The sequence below is a fragment of the Peromyscus californicus genome, unplaced genomic scaffold (genome assembly GCF_007827085.1).
Source record: "Peromyscus californicus insignis strain IS unplaced genomic scaffold, ASM782708v3 Scaffold_19__1_contigs__length_69161282, whole genome shotgun sequence".
In the NCBI taxonomy this organism is placed as follows: Eukaryota; Metazoa; Chordata; class Mammalia; order Rodentia; family Cricetidae; genus Peromyscus; species Peromyscus californicus.
Window position 1 is genome coordinate 34,269,655 of NW_026294491.1, and position 15,160 is coordinate 34,284,814.

At 41.4% G+C, this 15,160-nt stretch overlaps 1 protein-coding gene across 50 annotated transcripts in view; it reads right to left on the minus strand.

Moving 5' to 3' along the window:
• Window positions 1–15,160, minus strand: part of Map4k4 (mitogen-activated protein kinase kinase kinase kinase 4) — a 150,997-nt gene that overhangs the window by 71,809 nt on the left and 64,028 nt on the right. For all 50 annotated transcript variants that reach the window (XM_052745067.1, XM_052745065.1, XM_052745045.1 and 47 more), the window contains exon 3: window positions 14,298–14,354. In XM_052745067.1, coding sequence (XP_052601027.1) covers window positions 14,298–14,354 — 57 coding nt within the window. The remainder of the gene's footprint in view (window positions 1–14,297; window positions 14,355–15,160) is intronic.

Genomic DNA, 15,160 nt, shown 5'->3' on the forward strand with positions numbered 1-15,160 from the left:
CCTATCCAGACAGTGACCTAAGACCAACGGTTTCCAAAAGTCAGTCATTTCCAGTAGGAAGCAAAGATGAGGCTCACCATCCTGTCTTCACTTCTCTGACTGACAGAGGCTCCCTTACAGGGACATAGCTTCAGGCCATCCAGACACTGGTCCATGCCAGTGGCAAATTCCACGAAGTTCCCCATACTACATACTACAAGAAAGAAAAGAATACTGTGTACACTGAACAGTGTTGCTTAAACCTTACAAACAGATCCAAGTGAGGATTGGCAAGGAGTAGCTGCAAGGGAATGATGGGCAGCACCTGTGTGTGCATCTCGCACTGGCCAGCCTGTGACCTCAGGTCTCAGGAGCTCCGGCTTGCTGATTTGGCATGCTCAGATAAAGGCTATGCTCTGAGAAGTATCTTCAACTAGAAAGAATAAAGGGACTTCTGCTCCTGGAGGAGATAAAGTATCAGGGGCCAAAATATTTGCCCTCCTACTTAAACAACTAAAATTAGACAAATCCTGAAGAGGTTAAGGTACCAGGCAATGATGGGCAGTCTAGACCAACCAAGAACAGGAGACTCGAAAGGGCAAGAGGAGTCTACGAGCTCAGGGGGTAGAGTAGAGAGTCTGGAGAATCCGCAGCAACCCCATGAATAGATGTCCAGAGCAGAGAAAACTGCATAGCAAGAAAGGCGTAGGACAGGGAGCCCTTCTGGTGTTGTAGTAGAGCACCACTGTCAAGAAATCACTTGGAGTAAAAGGAAGACTCTAGTCTTTCAAAGGCATCTGTGAACAGAAACCACCAGCCCTTGCAGAAAAGGAATAAATAGGGCAAACTGCTATAAACCCAACTGGAAAACATCATCTCATAGGACTCTGGAGGCCAGAGTCCCAACAGTGAGTGAGCGAAATTAGTCCTTGACTAGACACTGAGCCAAGCCCCAGTGCATGGTAGTTAACTGGACACCCCCCACCGCCCAAAGTCAAGAATACAAAAGTATAAAATATTATGAACCCAAGAAGGTAAAATTCATGGTGCCTGGCTCTAACCAGAGATTGCCAGGCAAAGAAATTAGAGCACACAACCACCTGGGAGAAGGGATAAACAACAACGACCTGTTGGCTGTACTATCATGCTTGTTAGGAACATGCTCCTGAAATAGCTTGAGATCCACTCGGTTTGATACAGTGCACTACATTAAAACAACCTGATGTACATATGTTTCACTTCCTCCAGAGGATGACAAAGAAAACCCCACATATCATGTCTCCACCTACCTAGCACTGAGAGAGTAGAACCAGGACTTGGGTTTATCGGGCCACAGTCTCACTATGCAGAACAGGCTGCCCTGAAACCCACAATCTTCTGGCCTTAACTTCTCCTGGGATCAGAGGCATGAAGCATCAGGGACTAATCACGATTTTTAAAATATGTATCACACTCCTTAAAATTAATGTGCCAAGTCACAGCACTTCTGATTGAATAATTTTTGTTGAGTATCAATTGCTAACATGACAAGACTGAATCAAAAGTACAGATACCATGAAAACTATAAATAGCTCATATTGGAAGCAATAATATAATGACTTCCTAATTCTGACTTTTAAAGTATTAGTAAACAACCAAAGATTATTGATTAGATTTTATTTTTTAATCAAAATGTAATTATGTCATTTCTTCCTTCTCTTTCCTACCTAAGATCCCTCCCACATACCTCACCCCCCACTTTGCTTCCTTTCAAAATCATGGCCTCTTTTTCTTTGTCACATATACACACATGTGCACAATTTTGCATAAATATACAAATACATGGTCTTGTCCTTTATGAAACCTTCTTTGCTAAATATTATCCATTACAATGATGATTTTGCTTTAAAAATAACACGAGCCAATTCCTTAAGCTCAGTTTCTTTACATCCAAGATAACGGATCCATTCCTAGCAAGTGAGGCCACCCAGAATGGTAAATAATAAACTAGGTTAGCATGAAAATATCTTGACAGTGTTTAGCACACAGCAAATATGTGCTGTGGTTTTAAGAAAATGAACTACAATTATCTTTGGCTTTATAAAGTATTCCTACAGCAGCCTTTAACATAAAAGCAAGCCCTGGTAAACATAGACACAAATTCCCAGCATTGCCTTCCTGCTAGCAGAAGTGGGCAGACAGAAAATCTAAAACAGCTCACCAACTTACTGCTGTGATGAAGCAAGAAGACAGAGTAAGGATGTCACAGGCCCAATCAGCCAATGCCAGTGTAACCTGCTTTCCTCCCAACGGCCAGTTAGGCTAAATCTCTTGCTAACGATGAGTAACAAATTTGAGTCCTAACTAGATAGGCTGTTACCTCTATTCATACAATGACACAAAAAACCTGCAGGTGTTCCTTCTTAGAAAAACAGGAAGGATGACTATAATCCAGAGATACCAAAACAACTGGTAAGGAAAGATAACTAATTCTATTCAGCCACTGTTGATGCTTGTCCTGCTAGGCAGTGTTACATGGGGAGCACCACCACCATGAACTCTCCGCTGCCACTCCCTTAAATGCAGCCTAGGGTTTGTTCTGAACACACTGCACACTCCGGTTGATGCTGAGCAAGCACTGTGTGTATCTTATCAGAGAATAGCTGCTCTTTCAAATGTGCTTTTAAAAGATATATAAGACAACTGTTTAAGATGTGAGATTTTGTGAATAGAACAATGAACTTTTACAGGATTAGCATGATCCAGTTCAAATGGGCAGACAAAATAAAACTTCTCAAGTTTTGAAAACAGAGGTTGGTGTTATCTTGAACCTGCTACTTTAACTATCTCATGACCTAAACCAGCACTGCAAGAAAGTTGCATACCAATTATTTAAAGTAGAAGAAAAATAGACTTCCAATTTAGATGACTAGAAAGGTAAGTGACTATGAATCATAACACAGAACTCCGGGGCAGCCTACTGCATGCCTATTTCAGTTTGCTCTAAACGCAGCTCACTAACTTGAGATTAGGTTCTTTAGTCCTTCTTTCTCCCTCTATTCTAGAGTCGCGGGGACAGTGAAAGTAAGGAGACAGACAGGAGGCAGTGGAACTCTCTGGAAGAGAGGTCTAGAAGAGTCTCAGAACACTACAGCTGCTCTCCATCTGCCAGCAGACAAGTGATGCCACTCCCTAATAACAACACAGCCATCTCTCCCCAGAGACCTTCTCTTGGCACTCTGCATGACCATAAAGCAAAACACATGGTAAGAGTTTGTCTGGAGTCTCCTGAGGTTGGCCAAGTTTTAAAACTGGAACTCTCACAGGAGACAAGAAACAGAAAACACTTGTCAGAAAGAGGACCACCTACAATCCCATGCCTACATTCAAAGTAGTGGGGTGGCAGAGCTGGATTTCTGCATCAAAGGAAAATTATGTCCATCACCATCATTCATACATACATATATACACACAGGGAGGGAGGGGGGAGGAAGGGAGGGGACTGACTTTCAAATAACATTTCCTCCTCAACAGTACATATTGGTTTATAGAGACTAAAATTTAAGCCAATTAGTTATATGCCCAAATGAATATCCCCAGTGAAGACTCTGAAAGACCATTACCAACTAAAATTCATAAGGAGAAAGGGTATTGTCACAAATCTGCCTAGTTCTTCCTCCCCCAACTAGCAATAAACATGAAGTATAGGAAGAAAGATCAGATCATGCCACTTTCCTTGTCAGCCTTTTAAGAGCATTCTCCTGCCCACTGACACAGCGTTTTCAATCTCCATGTTCACAGCAGAGACTGAACTGGAACAAGAGAAAGGCACAGGGCAGGGATGGACACTACTGAAACAAACCACAATGGACCAACACCCACACTCTGCAGCACAGGGACAGCAAGAGCCACGAGCTGCCTGGGGAGAAGAAGACAGTCTAAGACATGTCTGAGCAAATCTCACAGCATCAAGTCATCCAGAGCAGGGCTCACAACATCGAGAATGATGCAGGACGGGCGGGCGGACATACACACACACACACACACACACACACACACACACACACACACACACACACACACACACACACACACACACACACCCCTACCTACAGGTCAGGACAATTACACTCACGCTCACGCTCAGGCCTACACTAACGAACCTATCAATAAGATAAACCAAACCTGTAAGGAACGGAGGCTGGAATACTACACTTTGGGCTAAAATATGGCACCAAAGAACTGTAGTTTCTGTTTGCAGTTTTGCTGACTAAAATTAGACACAGGATGGGGAAAAGCAGCAGCTGACCACTCTAAGGCTTATAACCTTTACCAAAAACAAAACAAAACACCAACAACAAAACAACCTGAGCCTGAGGAGACAGCTCAGTCAGTAAAGTGACCTCACTTAAGATTAACATCCTTGAGTTCTTGGAGAAACAGACCGTGAGATCTTGAGATAATAAGAAACGAACTCTCGAGGCCCTTGATCTTTTCAATGGTATTTGAATTTTTTGGCTATCATAAAATTGTCAAGGCAGCAGGAAAAAATACCGGAAGCAGTCAGAAGCAAAGCAACCGAAGAGCAGTCTACAGAAGGGGAAACCCATTCTCTACCTCTAGATGAGCACGTGACATTAAGACTGACAATTCACTGTGTACACACAGACCCTGAAGGAGCTGGGGAGAGGAAAGAATATGATCGAAATATACTTCATGAAAAATTAAGTATTGTTAAAATCTGTTGGTGCGCTCCCCACTGTTTCTCCTCTCCCTAAACAACCTAATGGAAACTACAACCTCCTTTAGTTCTAGGGAAAAGGGAGTCCAGAGCGTTAGTAGAGAGTGGAGCTCAGCAGGCACTATCAAAGGGGAAACAGCTACAAAGACAACACCCACCTTGTCTGTAGCAATACCTCCACTCATTCTCAAAAGAAATGGTCACTAAGTGGTCTCCTGGGAAAATGATTCACCCCCAGCAAGTACAGCATCATTCTGACCGCTACTACCCTCACTGCTGCTCTCTGAGGCAGAACAGATGTCGCAGCACCAACAGCAACCGTTAGAGCATCTGTCTCTGCAGGCTCCGTGAGAACGCTGGAGATGGGAGCAGGGGGCAGTGAACAGTGAGGTGGGACGGGGTGAGAACGCAGGCTGGCTTGGAGTTCTGTCTGGCTCTAGCTCCCTCTGCTGCTACCTTGATTCCTCCCCAACCTCCAGGAGGGACGAGGCAAGCTGCCAGCTCACAGGATCAGTAGAGAAGCTGCCCAGTCTTTCAGAAAGATATGGAGGAGACGTGAAGTGTGGCTCAGAAGGAAGACCAAAGGGCACTGTGTGGAACTGCTGCTGAAGAATCGGACTAACAGTGCTGCTTATACTGTCAGCCCCAAACTAAAGCTCAGGGCCAGCGTCCAGCAAGCTCTGCTGGTGGATGAAAATGCCCAGGTGTCTTTGGAAGAAGTGTGTCTACCCTACATGCCTGCATCAGGCCAGGGCACCAGAGGTCTGTGCCTAGACTCATCCAAACTTCACTGATCATCTCCCCACGCCCATGCCGATTTGGCTTTGTAGCCTCAAGCTCTACAATAACATATTAGGGACAGAGAACAGAACAATAGAAGGACAGAAGACAGATATATTTTTTTAAAAAATTAGTTGTACAAAATATATTGAGCAATTTATTAATTTTACTTAGAAAAATAAAATAAACTTGAACTAAAATATGCAAGCATCCAACCTGAACGTGAAATGTTCATTAACAATTACAAGGCACACCCTGTCAGAAAGTTTTTTTAAGAAAGAATAATTGTTTCTACAGCATAATTAACCATTCTAATTCATCACAGAACCAAATATGCATTAAGAACACCAGATGGCCTTCAAATATCTTCAGCAAAGTGGTGTTTTAGGGGCTGGGAAGACAGTTCAGTGGTTAAGAGTGCCAGTTCTTTTTTCAGAGGACCTGGGTTTAATTTCCAGCACTCACATGGCAGCTCACAACCATCTGTAACTCCAGTTCCAGGGGACCCAGGGCCCTCTTCTGGCCTCCGTTGGCACCACATGCATGTGGTGAAGACATATGTTCGTGCAAAATACTCACACACAACATACAATGATAAAATGACTTTTAAAATGGCATTTTAATATATTTAAAGAGAACGATGAAGCAAGGAATCACAGCTTATCAAGTAAAAATCACTAAATTAGGCTCTTTAACCCTGATAAAAAACCTACAATGTGGGGATTATTTTTCCATCCTATGTACAAGCAAACTGAAGCGTCATCTTGTTTAATCCTGAGCAATATTCTAAGAAATGATGTAAGACTGACTATCTCCAGGAAAAAGCAAAGACACAGCTATAAAATATTGAGGCCAACTTCTATGAGGCTCACAATTATAAACTCGACTTGGAAGGTACTTATGTGCTTCAAATTTATGTCTATAGGTAAAAAGCTAAAGCACTTTTTATTAGTTCAGTGACGAAGTCTTTGTCTTCTAAACAAAGCCCAGCTTACTCTATTTGGGGCAATCCCCCTGCCTCCAAAGTGCTGGGATTACAGACATGGTCAGTCTAATAATTTATTTTCTTGGGACATGAAATCTAAGTGTGAAGGTATAAAAAACATATCATGCTACTGTTTATGACTGTTAGCATTTCTGGGATTTTGGGGGGTGTGTGTATATGTTTTGTTTTGTTTTTATTTTTTTCGAGATAGTTTCTCTTTGTAGTCCTGGCACTCACTCTATAGACCAGGCTGGCCTTGAACTCAGGAGATACACCTGCCTTTGCCTAACCTGTGCTAAGATTAAAGGCCTTCGCCACCACATCTGGTGATTGTTAGAATTTCTAATTAATTACAATATCTACAATTCTAAAAAGGATATGAAAATGAGATCAATTTTCTTGGCCAAAGAGATGAATATTGTATACAAGTTGTGGTCTGAATGTGAAATGTCTTTCACAGACTCATGTGTTTAAAAACTTGGCCCAAGTAGGTAGGTGCTATTTCAGAAGATTATGGAACCTTTATGAGGCAGAGTCTTGCTGGAGAAAGTAGATAAAAGGGTGTGAACCTTGAGGTTTAACCCAGTTTCATTTCCTGTTCAAATTCTGCTTCCTAAGTGCAGATGCAATGCGCCCTGCCTAGCCTCCCACTCCTGACACTGCCCTTCCTCACCATTAATAAAATGTACTCCTCCAATTGTGAGCTGGAATAGGCTTTTCCCCTCCTTCACAACATGCAAGGTAGCCAATAGGAAAAATCAGTGCTGAGAAGTCAAGTCATCGCTGTGGCAAATCTGACTTCGTATGACAAAGTGTAAGACAAATCCATAGGCTTTGGGAATGGGTTTCCCAGGAAGAGTGTGAAAAGTTCCCTGTGCAGGCTAATAATGTTATCAACAGTGCTTGCTGGGGCATTCTGGTCAGAATGCACAGAGAAATGTGACAGTGGTGTCCTAACTCTTTACCCTTCAGGGAAAGAAGGACTCTTGGGAAGTCAGCTAGAAGCCATCAAGGCTGCACACCTTCACAATGTCTGGCTGCATTCTGTTCATATCCCAAGAAACTGAACAAGGCTGAATTTAAAAGTAATGGGCTAACATGTTTGGCAGAGAGGATTTCAAAGCAGGATAGCATTCCGGCTGTAGCACGGTTATTACTACTTTCACTCAGGGGGAAAAAAATCACCAAATGGACAGGATACAAACAATGGACAGTTTGCTGAGAGAAAGGGCTGGAACAATTTTAACTTTGCAGCCAAGGCTCTTCCTGAAAAAAGACTAAGACTGCTCAGTCCCCTGCTCTGTACTAGAACAAAAGAAAGGGTATCTTAAGGGCAAGACCCCATCAAAGTCTTCGTTTGCTGTGGAATAATCGTTTGGTACACTGTAAAGATTTGTACTCAGAATTGGTTTAATAAAAAGCTTGGTGGCCGGTAGCCAGGCAAGAAATATAGACAGGACAATCAAATTAAGGATGCCGGGATGAAGAAGGGCGGAGTCAGCAGAGGTTAATAAGAAAAAGCTGGAGGCAGAGAATGGAGCCAGCCCACGAGTGTGTGCTATAGGCAGCAAAGGCAGAAGGTCTACCTAAGCCCTTTGGAGATGATTCCCTCTCCAGCCCCAGATGCCTGACATGGAGCTGCAGGATTTGGTTTTGTCCTATTGGGTTTCAGCCTTGCTTTGGTCTGGTAGTTTCTTAATATGCCCCAATTCCTTTCTTTTGAAAAGGGAATATTTATTTTGTGGCATTATATTTGGAAGGATATAATTTTTTTTAATTCTGTGTGAGCTCACAGTTAAGCAATCATCTCAGAAAACACTTTGGACTTTTGAAATGTTGGCAGTGTTAAGACTGAGGACTCTGAAGTTGGAATGAATGCATTTTGCATTATGTCATGGCCACGAGTCTATGAGGAACAAGAATAGAATACTGTGGATTGAATGTGAAATATCCACCATAGACTGATGTGTTGCAAATCCTGGTCCCCAGCTGGTAGTGGTGTTTAGGAGGGTCGTGGAACCTTTAAGAAGTAGAGCCTTGCTAGAAGAGATGGGCCACTGGGATTGGGCTTGAGCTTATATAGCCAACTTCACTTCCTGTTCATTTGTTCCTTCCTGACTACTCCTACTCCTGCCCCAAGCCATGCACGCCATGATCCCCTTGCACTCTAACTCAGAATAACCTTCCTTCTTTAATTGCTTATAGTCAATTATTTTGTCATAGCAATGAGGAAAAATAGCTAATAAATCACCAAAAAGCAAACACTATTTAATGTGTCATAGGTAGAATCTCAATACTTAAAACAAGATTGGAACCCTATTCTGGTAATAGCCATGGGGCTTTGCAAGAAAAACCATTTCTCTAAATTTCAACTGTTCATCCACAAAGTAAAGACTTTTCAACTGGAAATACAGAAAACGTCTAACACCCAGTCTTTCCTCTGGGGAGTACAGTTAATCTCAACTGCCAACCTGAACACTACAGCATCCTGGAAGGCAAACCTGCAGGGGATTATCTTGACTAGGCTAATGAAGTTGAGATGACCTGCCCACTGTGGACAGCACCATTCCCTGTGCCGGGATCCCAAATTACACAGAGGAGAAAGTGAGTGTGAGAATGTACTGCTCCTTGTTTCCTGACAGCAGACGTGTGTGACCAGCCACTCAGAGCTGTTCCGATTTCTCTGCCACAGTGGACTATATTAAGAACTATGAGTCAAAATACACCTTTTCTTCCTTAAATTGGTATTCTATCACAGCAACAACTTAAGACAGTGACAACAACAGACAGAAACTTCATTTTTTGCCAAGTCCCAAGTTAAAATGAGTTAGTCCCCAACATGAAACACATTCTCTTCCCACAAAAGAAACAAAAAAGCCTAAGCCTTCAAAAAAAATTGCAATCATTACCAATTTAGTCATTTTAAAATACCTCAACACACCAGGTGAAGTGGTGTATTGTTATAATATGAGCTATTCAGAATACTGAGGCAGGAGGATTGCTGGAGCCCAAGAATTTGAGACCAACATGGGCAATACTGTAAACTCCCATCTCAAAATATTCTGTGTGTCTGTGTGTCTGTGTGTCTTTCTCTCTCTCTCTCTCTCTCTCTCTCTCTCTCTCTCTCTCTCTCTCTCTCTCTCACACACACACACACACACACACACACACACACACAGAGAGAGAGAGAGAGAGAGAGAGAGAGAGAGAGAGGCACCAACCACATTAATACTTTAACAGATAGGTATGATTCTAGTAACTATTTTCAAAAACAACACATAGACAAAATGTTAACTGTCAAATCTAACTAAATGATACATACTGTCCCCTCTGTCTGCAAGTATGATACTTGAAGTTGGTGCTAAAGACAGTTTTGCTCAATTTATGGACCCCAAGTTAGTAACTACTGATCTAGCTAATTCACCTTTAAATTAACAAAACCTTATATAATATTAACTGAAAGCAAATGGGTAAAAGTCAAATCTACACAAATAATATAAATACAAGTTTAATATTAAGACACAGAAAGTAAAATGAGACTGTCAAGAATTGAAACTACAAGGGCTGGGGATAAAGCTCAATGGTCAACAAGCCCTGGAGAAAAGAACAGTATTCCTCCAAACACTACAACCCCAGATGGGTGCGTGTTCAGCTGATTTCCTGTGGCCTGCCTTGGTACTAAGGTACGCAGCAGAAGTAGTGTAACTGTCTAGCCGACCCCAGTAGATTCAAAACTAAGTCCCAGGGAATTCTTCCCCTTATACAAACAACTGCCTTTCATGCTTCCTGTATGCACTTCAGTTGTGAAGCTGTGCTACATATAGCTTTACAAGATGTTATTTATCACTGGGGAAAACTGAGTGAAAGGTGCATGGGACATCTCTACACATTTTCCTGCAAATCTCTAGCAATCTAAAATTATTGTAAAAACAAAACAAAGACACGTGCACATTAATAATCTACTGTGCTAGTATTATGTAGTTAAAAAAATCTGAAAGATGCTCTTTAGAACCTCCCCAAAACCAACCAGATGAAATACTTAAGTTTCCTTCGGAAGAGTCCTTATGTACTCAATTCTTAATTGTGTTGAGGTTTAAAAGAAATCCGAAGAGATATATACATTGACAAAGAAATGTCTCTCTTGCAGACAGACTCCTTAGTTCCCTACACAGTCCCATGTCAAAGCACCCCCGAGCAGAAGATGAATTCTTGGTTGGTTATGTCCAGGTTCTTCACATAACCAACTCAACTGGGTGAAGCAGGCCCTCATTTCCCCACTCACTGCAGCTGGCGCTGGAGCTAGATTCATTCCGGCTGCAATAGTTAAGTGAGGGGGGAGAACCACGCATGCCTTGCTCTCCTCACCCATACTCTTCTTCCCTTCTGAGCCTGTTAACAACCACTTGGTTTCTTCTAACAAGTCATGAGGCTGTGATTTTTTTTCCTCCAGGAACTAGCTTTTGCACCTTTTTGACCCTGAGATGAAACAGAATGGAAACCAAACAGAACCTTGCTCTCACCAAGAGAAAGCTCTCCGATGACCCCTCCTGCTGGAGGTGAAGTCTGCTACAAAATCTCTCCTATGTACCACCCAGGTCCCAGCCAGGATAAGGCCTACAAGTTCACAGGCAAAACCCAGCTCTTGATGTTCGGGGCAGGTAAGGGCATGTTTTCCATGCTGCCAGCTGACCATAGTCCCATACCCACAATCAGCACTTACTCTAGATCTTTCTGAGCTGCAGGCTATAACAGAGGTCATTACAAGAAAAGAATATGCAAGAAATATTACTGAGGAGCTAATACACTCAATGGTTGGTTGAAGGTTGGCTCTTTTTAAGGCTCACCATCTGGTTTTCACTCTACTGGAATACACGAGCTCTGCATTAATTATTTTTAAAGGAGCCCTGAAAATACTTGTGTTATGCATATGTCCATTGTTGCCAGGCAAGAAAATACCTTTTGTATACAACTCAAGTGTACACTTGTTGTGTAGGTCAGTGACACACCACTTATTTAGCAAGGATACACAAGGCCCTCACTAATCCCCAGCATAGAAAATAACCATAATAATAATACAAAAGCATCTAGTACATGTATAAGTGTGCATGTTCTTCAGATGTTCTCATAGATATATGATTGCAAAAGAAATATTGCTGTGGGATGTCTTCTGTATGCTGTGAATATGTGCTGCTCTGATTGGTTGATAAATAAAGCCATTTGGCCTATGGCAAAGCAGCTTAGAGGCAAGCGGGAAATCCAAAAGAGAGACAGGAAGAAGAAAGGCAAAGAGGGGGGACTCCATTCTGCTGTCCAGGGAGCAGAAAGTAATGGCATGCAGGTAAAGCCATGGAACACGTGGTGACATACAGGTTAATAGAAATGGGTTAATTTAAGATATAAGAGCTAGCTAGCAAAAAAATTGAGCCATAGGCTATGGTCATGCAATTCTTAATTGATATAAGCCTCTGTGTGTTTACTTGGGCCTGAGCGGCTGTGGGACCCGGCAGAACGCAGGAAAACTTCCAGCTACAAAATACATCAAAGCACACAGTGGCTACTGTAAAAAGGTATAAGGATGTAACTTTTCCTTATATTCTCCTATATATTATAGTTTCTCTCTCTGGTGACCATGTATTGCACATTTATCAGACCCAGTCTTAGATAAGGAGGTCCTCCACTTGAAATCCATCTGAGGTGTGAAGGTAACATACCAGGAGGCCACAACAGCTATTCAGGAAGCTCAGCACAAGCTGAAGACACTGAGTCCAGAAAGAACCTAAATTCTGGATTCATAAGTATCCAAAGCTTAAGGTTTACTTTTTTCGATTTTGTTTTGTTTTGGTTTGGTTTTTCGATTTTTTTTTTTTTCTTCTTCTTGAGACAGAATCTCTTTATATGGCCCTTGCTGTCCTGGAACTTGCCATGTAGAGGATGGTTTCGAACTCATGAAGATCTGCCTGCCTCTGCTTCCTAAGTGTTGGGACTAAAGGGTGCACAACCATGCCTGAACCAAAGCCTACATGTAACATGGTATCCACAAGTCTAACAATAAACCAGTCAACAAGTAAGTTTATAAATATGCAAAAGCCCTGGGCTCCATATCCCAACATAGCAACAGGAGTCACAGGGGCAGGTGCCACTGCCTGCCACTGCCTGGCCCAGTCTCAGAGAGCACTTCATAAACACCTACTCTATTTAAACTACAGTAAGTTAGAATGTGCTACTCTTTCACTGCTCTTTCAAAATGTTTAGCTGAGCTGGGAAGGGGGGTATGGGGCACAGAGGTAGGCAGATCTCTGAGTTTGAGGCCAGCCTGGTCTACAGGGTGGGTTTCAGGACAGCCAGGGATACACAGAGAAACCCTGTCCTGAAAAACAAACACAAAAACAAAAAATTTTAGCTGGAAAGCATATAGTTTTCCACTGGGCTATATGCCAAAGTAAGATCCTACAGGACACAACTGAACTGTCCATAGCATAATGTGTTATACAAATCTTCTGAATAGTCAATCAAATAAGTTTCTAGTTATCCTCTTTGACAACGAAAAGAGGGCAGTCACCTGATGCCACACCTTCAAATATTTCTGTCAGATTCAACAGCTGTCATGTGGCCTACAATGTTTTCTAATTCCAACTCACAAATGTGCACACTGGAGAGGTGCATACTGTCTGAAAGCAACAAAGAACACCTCTCCAAATTACTAATGGCACATTGAACTCAGTGCAGTCATTACCATCCTCAATAGACTCCAGACTTGGGGGAACTATGATTTGATGTAAAGACATCCCAAATTCCTAAGATTGATGCTCATCTCCTTCTAGAAATTTGTAACTATGTTGAATCTGAATCAACATGGAATAAAAGGTCGTGAGTGCAGGAGATAAAACTGATTAAAATAACTTAAAATGAGGTGGATGTAGTTCCTCAAAACCTATGTCTATTTTATTAAATAAGTAAGCACTTTCAGATGCACATACACTCACACAGGCACACCTCTGCATGTGCACATGTGTGAACTCACATTTTGTTTGGCTCAGTTCTCTTTTTCCACGTAAAGCTACAGAGTAAATCCTCATTGACCATTTCAAGAACTATCTTTTGCCACTCAATTTTGCCAACAATCTACTAAAGTTCTAACAGATGTTTCTCTTCCAACCTCTAGGAATTTGGCTGGATATTTTCTTCTCCCATGATAATAAATAAATAAATAAATAAATAAATAAATAAATAAATTTTCTTCTCACATGATAATAGATAAATAAATAAATAAATAAATTTTCTTCTCCCGTGATAATAAATAAATAAATAAATAGATAGATAAATAGATAGATAAATAAATAAATAAATAAATAAATAAATAAATAAATAAATAGATAGATAGATAGATAGATAGATAGATAGATAGATAGATAGATAGAAAAGAAATGGAACAGGTGTGGACTAATACCCTAAGGGAAGCTCTCCCTTCAATCTCTATTCGTGTGACCTCCCTGATCCCTCCTCCAATCTTTTCTATTAGTGAAGATGTTACCGATTACAGTGCATTTTATGGCCAAGGATGATGTCACTCAGATGGAGGGGAGGTGTTATGGGTTGATGGTTAAAAAAAAAAAAATCAAGCAAATGCTTGCTACTGACTTAGTTACTTGGGGACCATGTGCAACAACTCAAGTGTGTCAACTGGCCTGCCGCTGGACCATGAGCATCAAATGCCACAGGAGAGCTGTGTCCTCAAGTGATCACAATCTCCAAGCATGGAAAGGCTCTTGTACTAGAACAGGAGTTAACTTTAAAGTCACAATCTCTTCATAAACATGTGTGTTCCAACCTTACCTCGGTGACATCCATAACCTTGATGGCCGCCAGCTGACCTGTTTTAACATGTCGACCCTGAAGAAACAGAAAAGAAAGACTAATTAATACCAACATTCTGGACAGCCATCCAAACAGAATGGCTAAAGTTTCTCACACAGCATATCTTCCTCATGCTTTTTCTATTACTAATAATAGAATATCAAGTGAATTTAGATAAAATACCAATTATTTTTCTCATAGGTTTAATGTATCTATCAATGTCTCCAAGATACTTAAAATACTATTTTGTTAAATTTACGTTTCTATATGTGTGCCTGGGTAAGTTTATGTACACTACATGCATTCAGGAGCCCATGAAGGCCAGAAGAGGGCATCAGATCCCCCTAGAACTAGAGTTACAGTAGGTTCTGAGCTACTGTGTGGATGCTGGAAACAAAACCAGGAAGCCATCTCTCCGGCCCTCCAATGCACTTACGTAATGGGTTTGTCTATACACTGGGGTCACCAACCACTCCTTCAACGGCCAAAAACAAATAAATAAATAAAACTCTAGATATTTATTTTATACCATAAATGAGTAATTGTGTTTTCCTAGTGGAATCCCAATAGTAACTACCTGATTTCACAATTATAATGAACGTCCTCTTTAAAATCTTCCCACAGCCCCAATAGTCAATATAGAGTATGGAGACTATGATGTAGAGTAAAGAAATATACAAAAAGATTCAGGGACAAACAAGATAACTTTGTCACAACTATAATTTTTGATCTAGAACCTAAAACTGTGTAGCTCATTCATGTCACTCTGTACTTCAAAAAATTTGGTATAATTCTCCTCCAGCACTGACGGGTTGGTTATCAGCCTGCTCTCTGCAGCAATA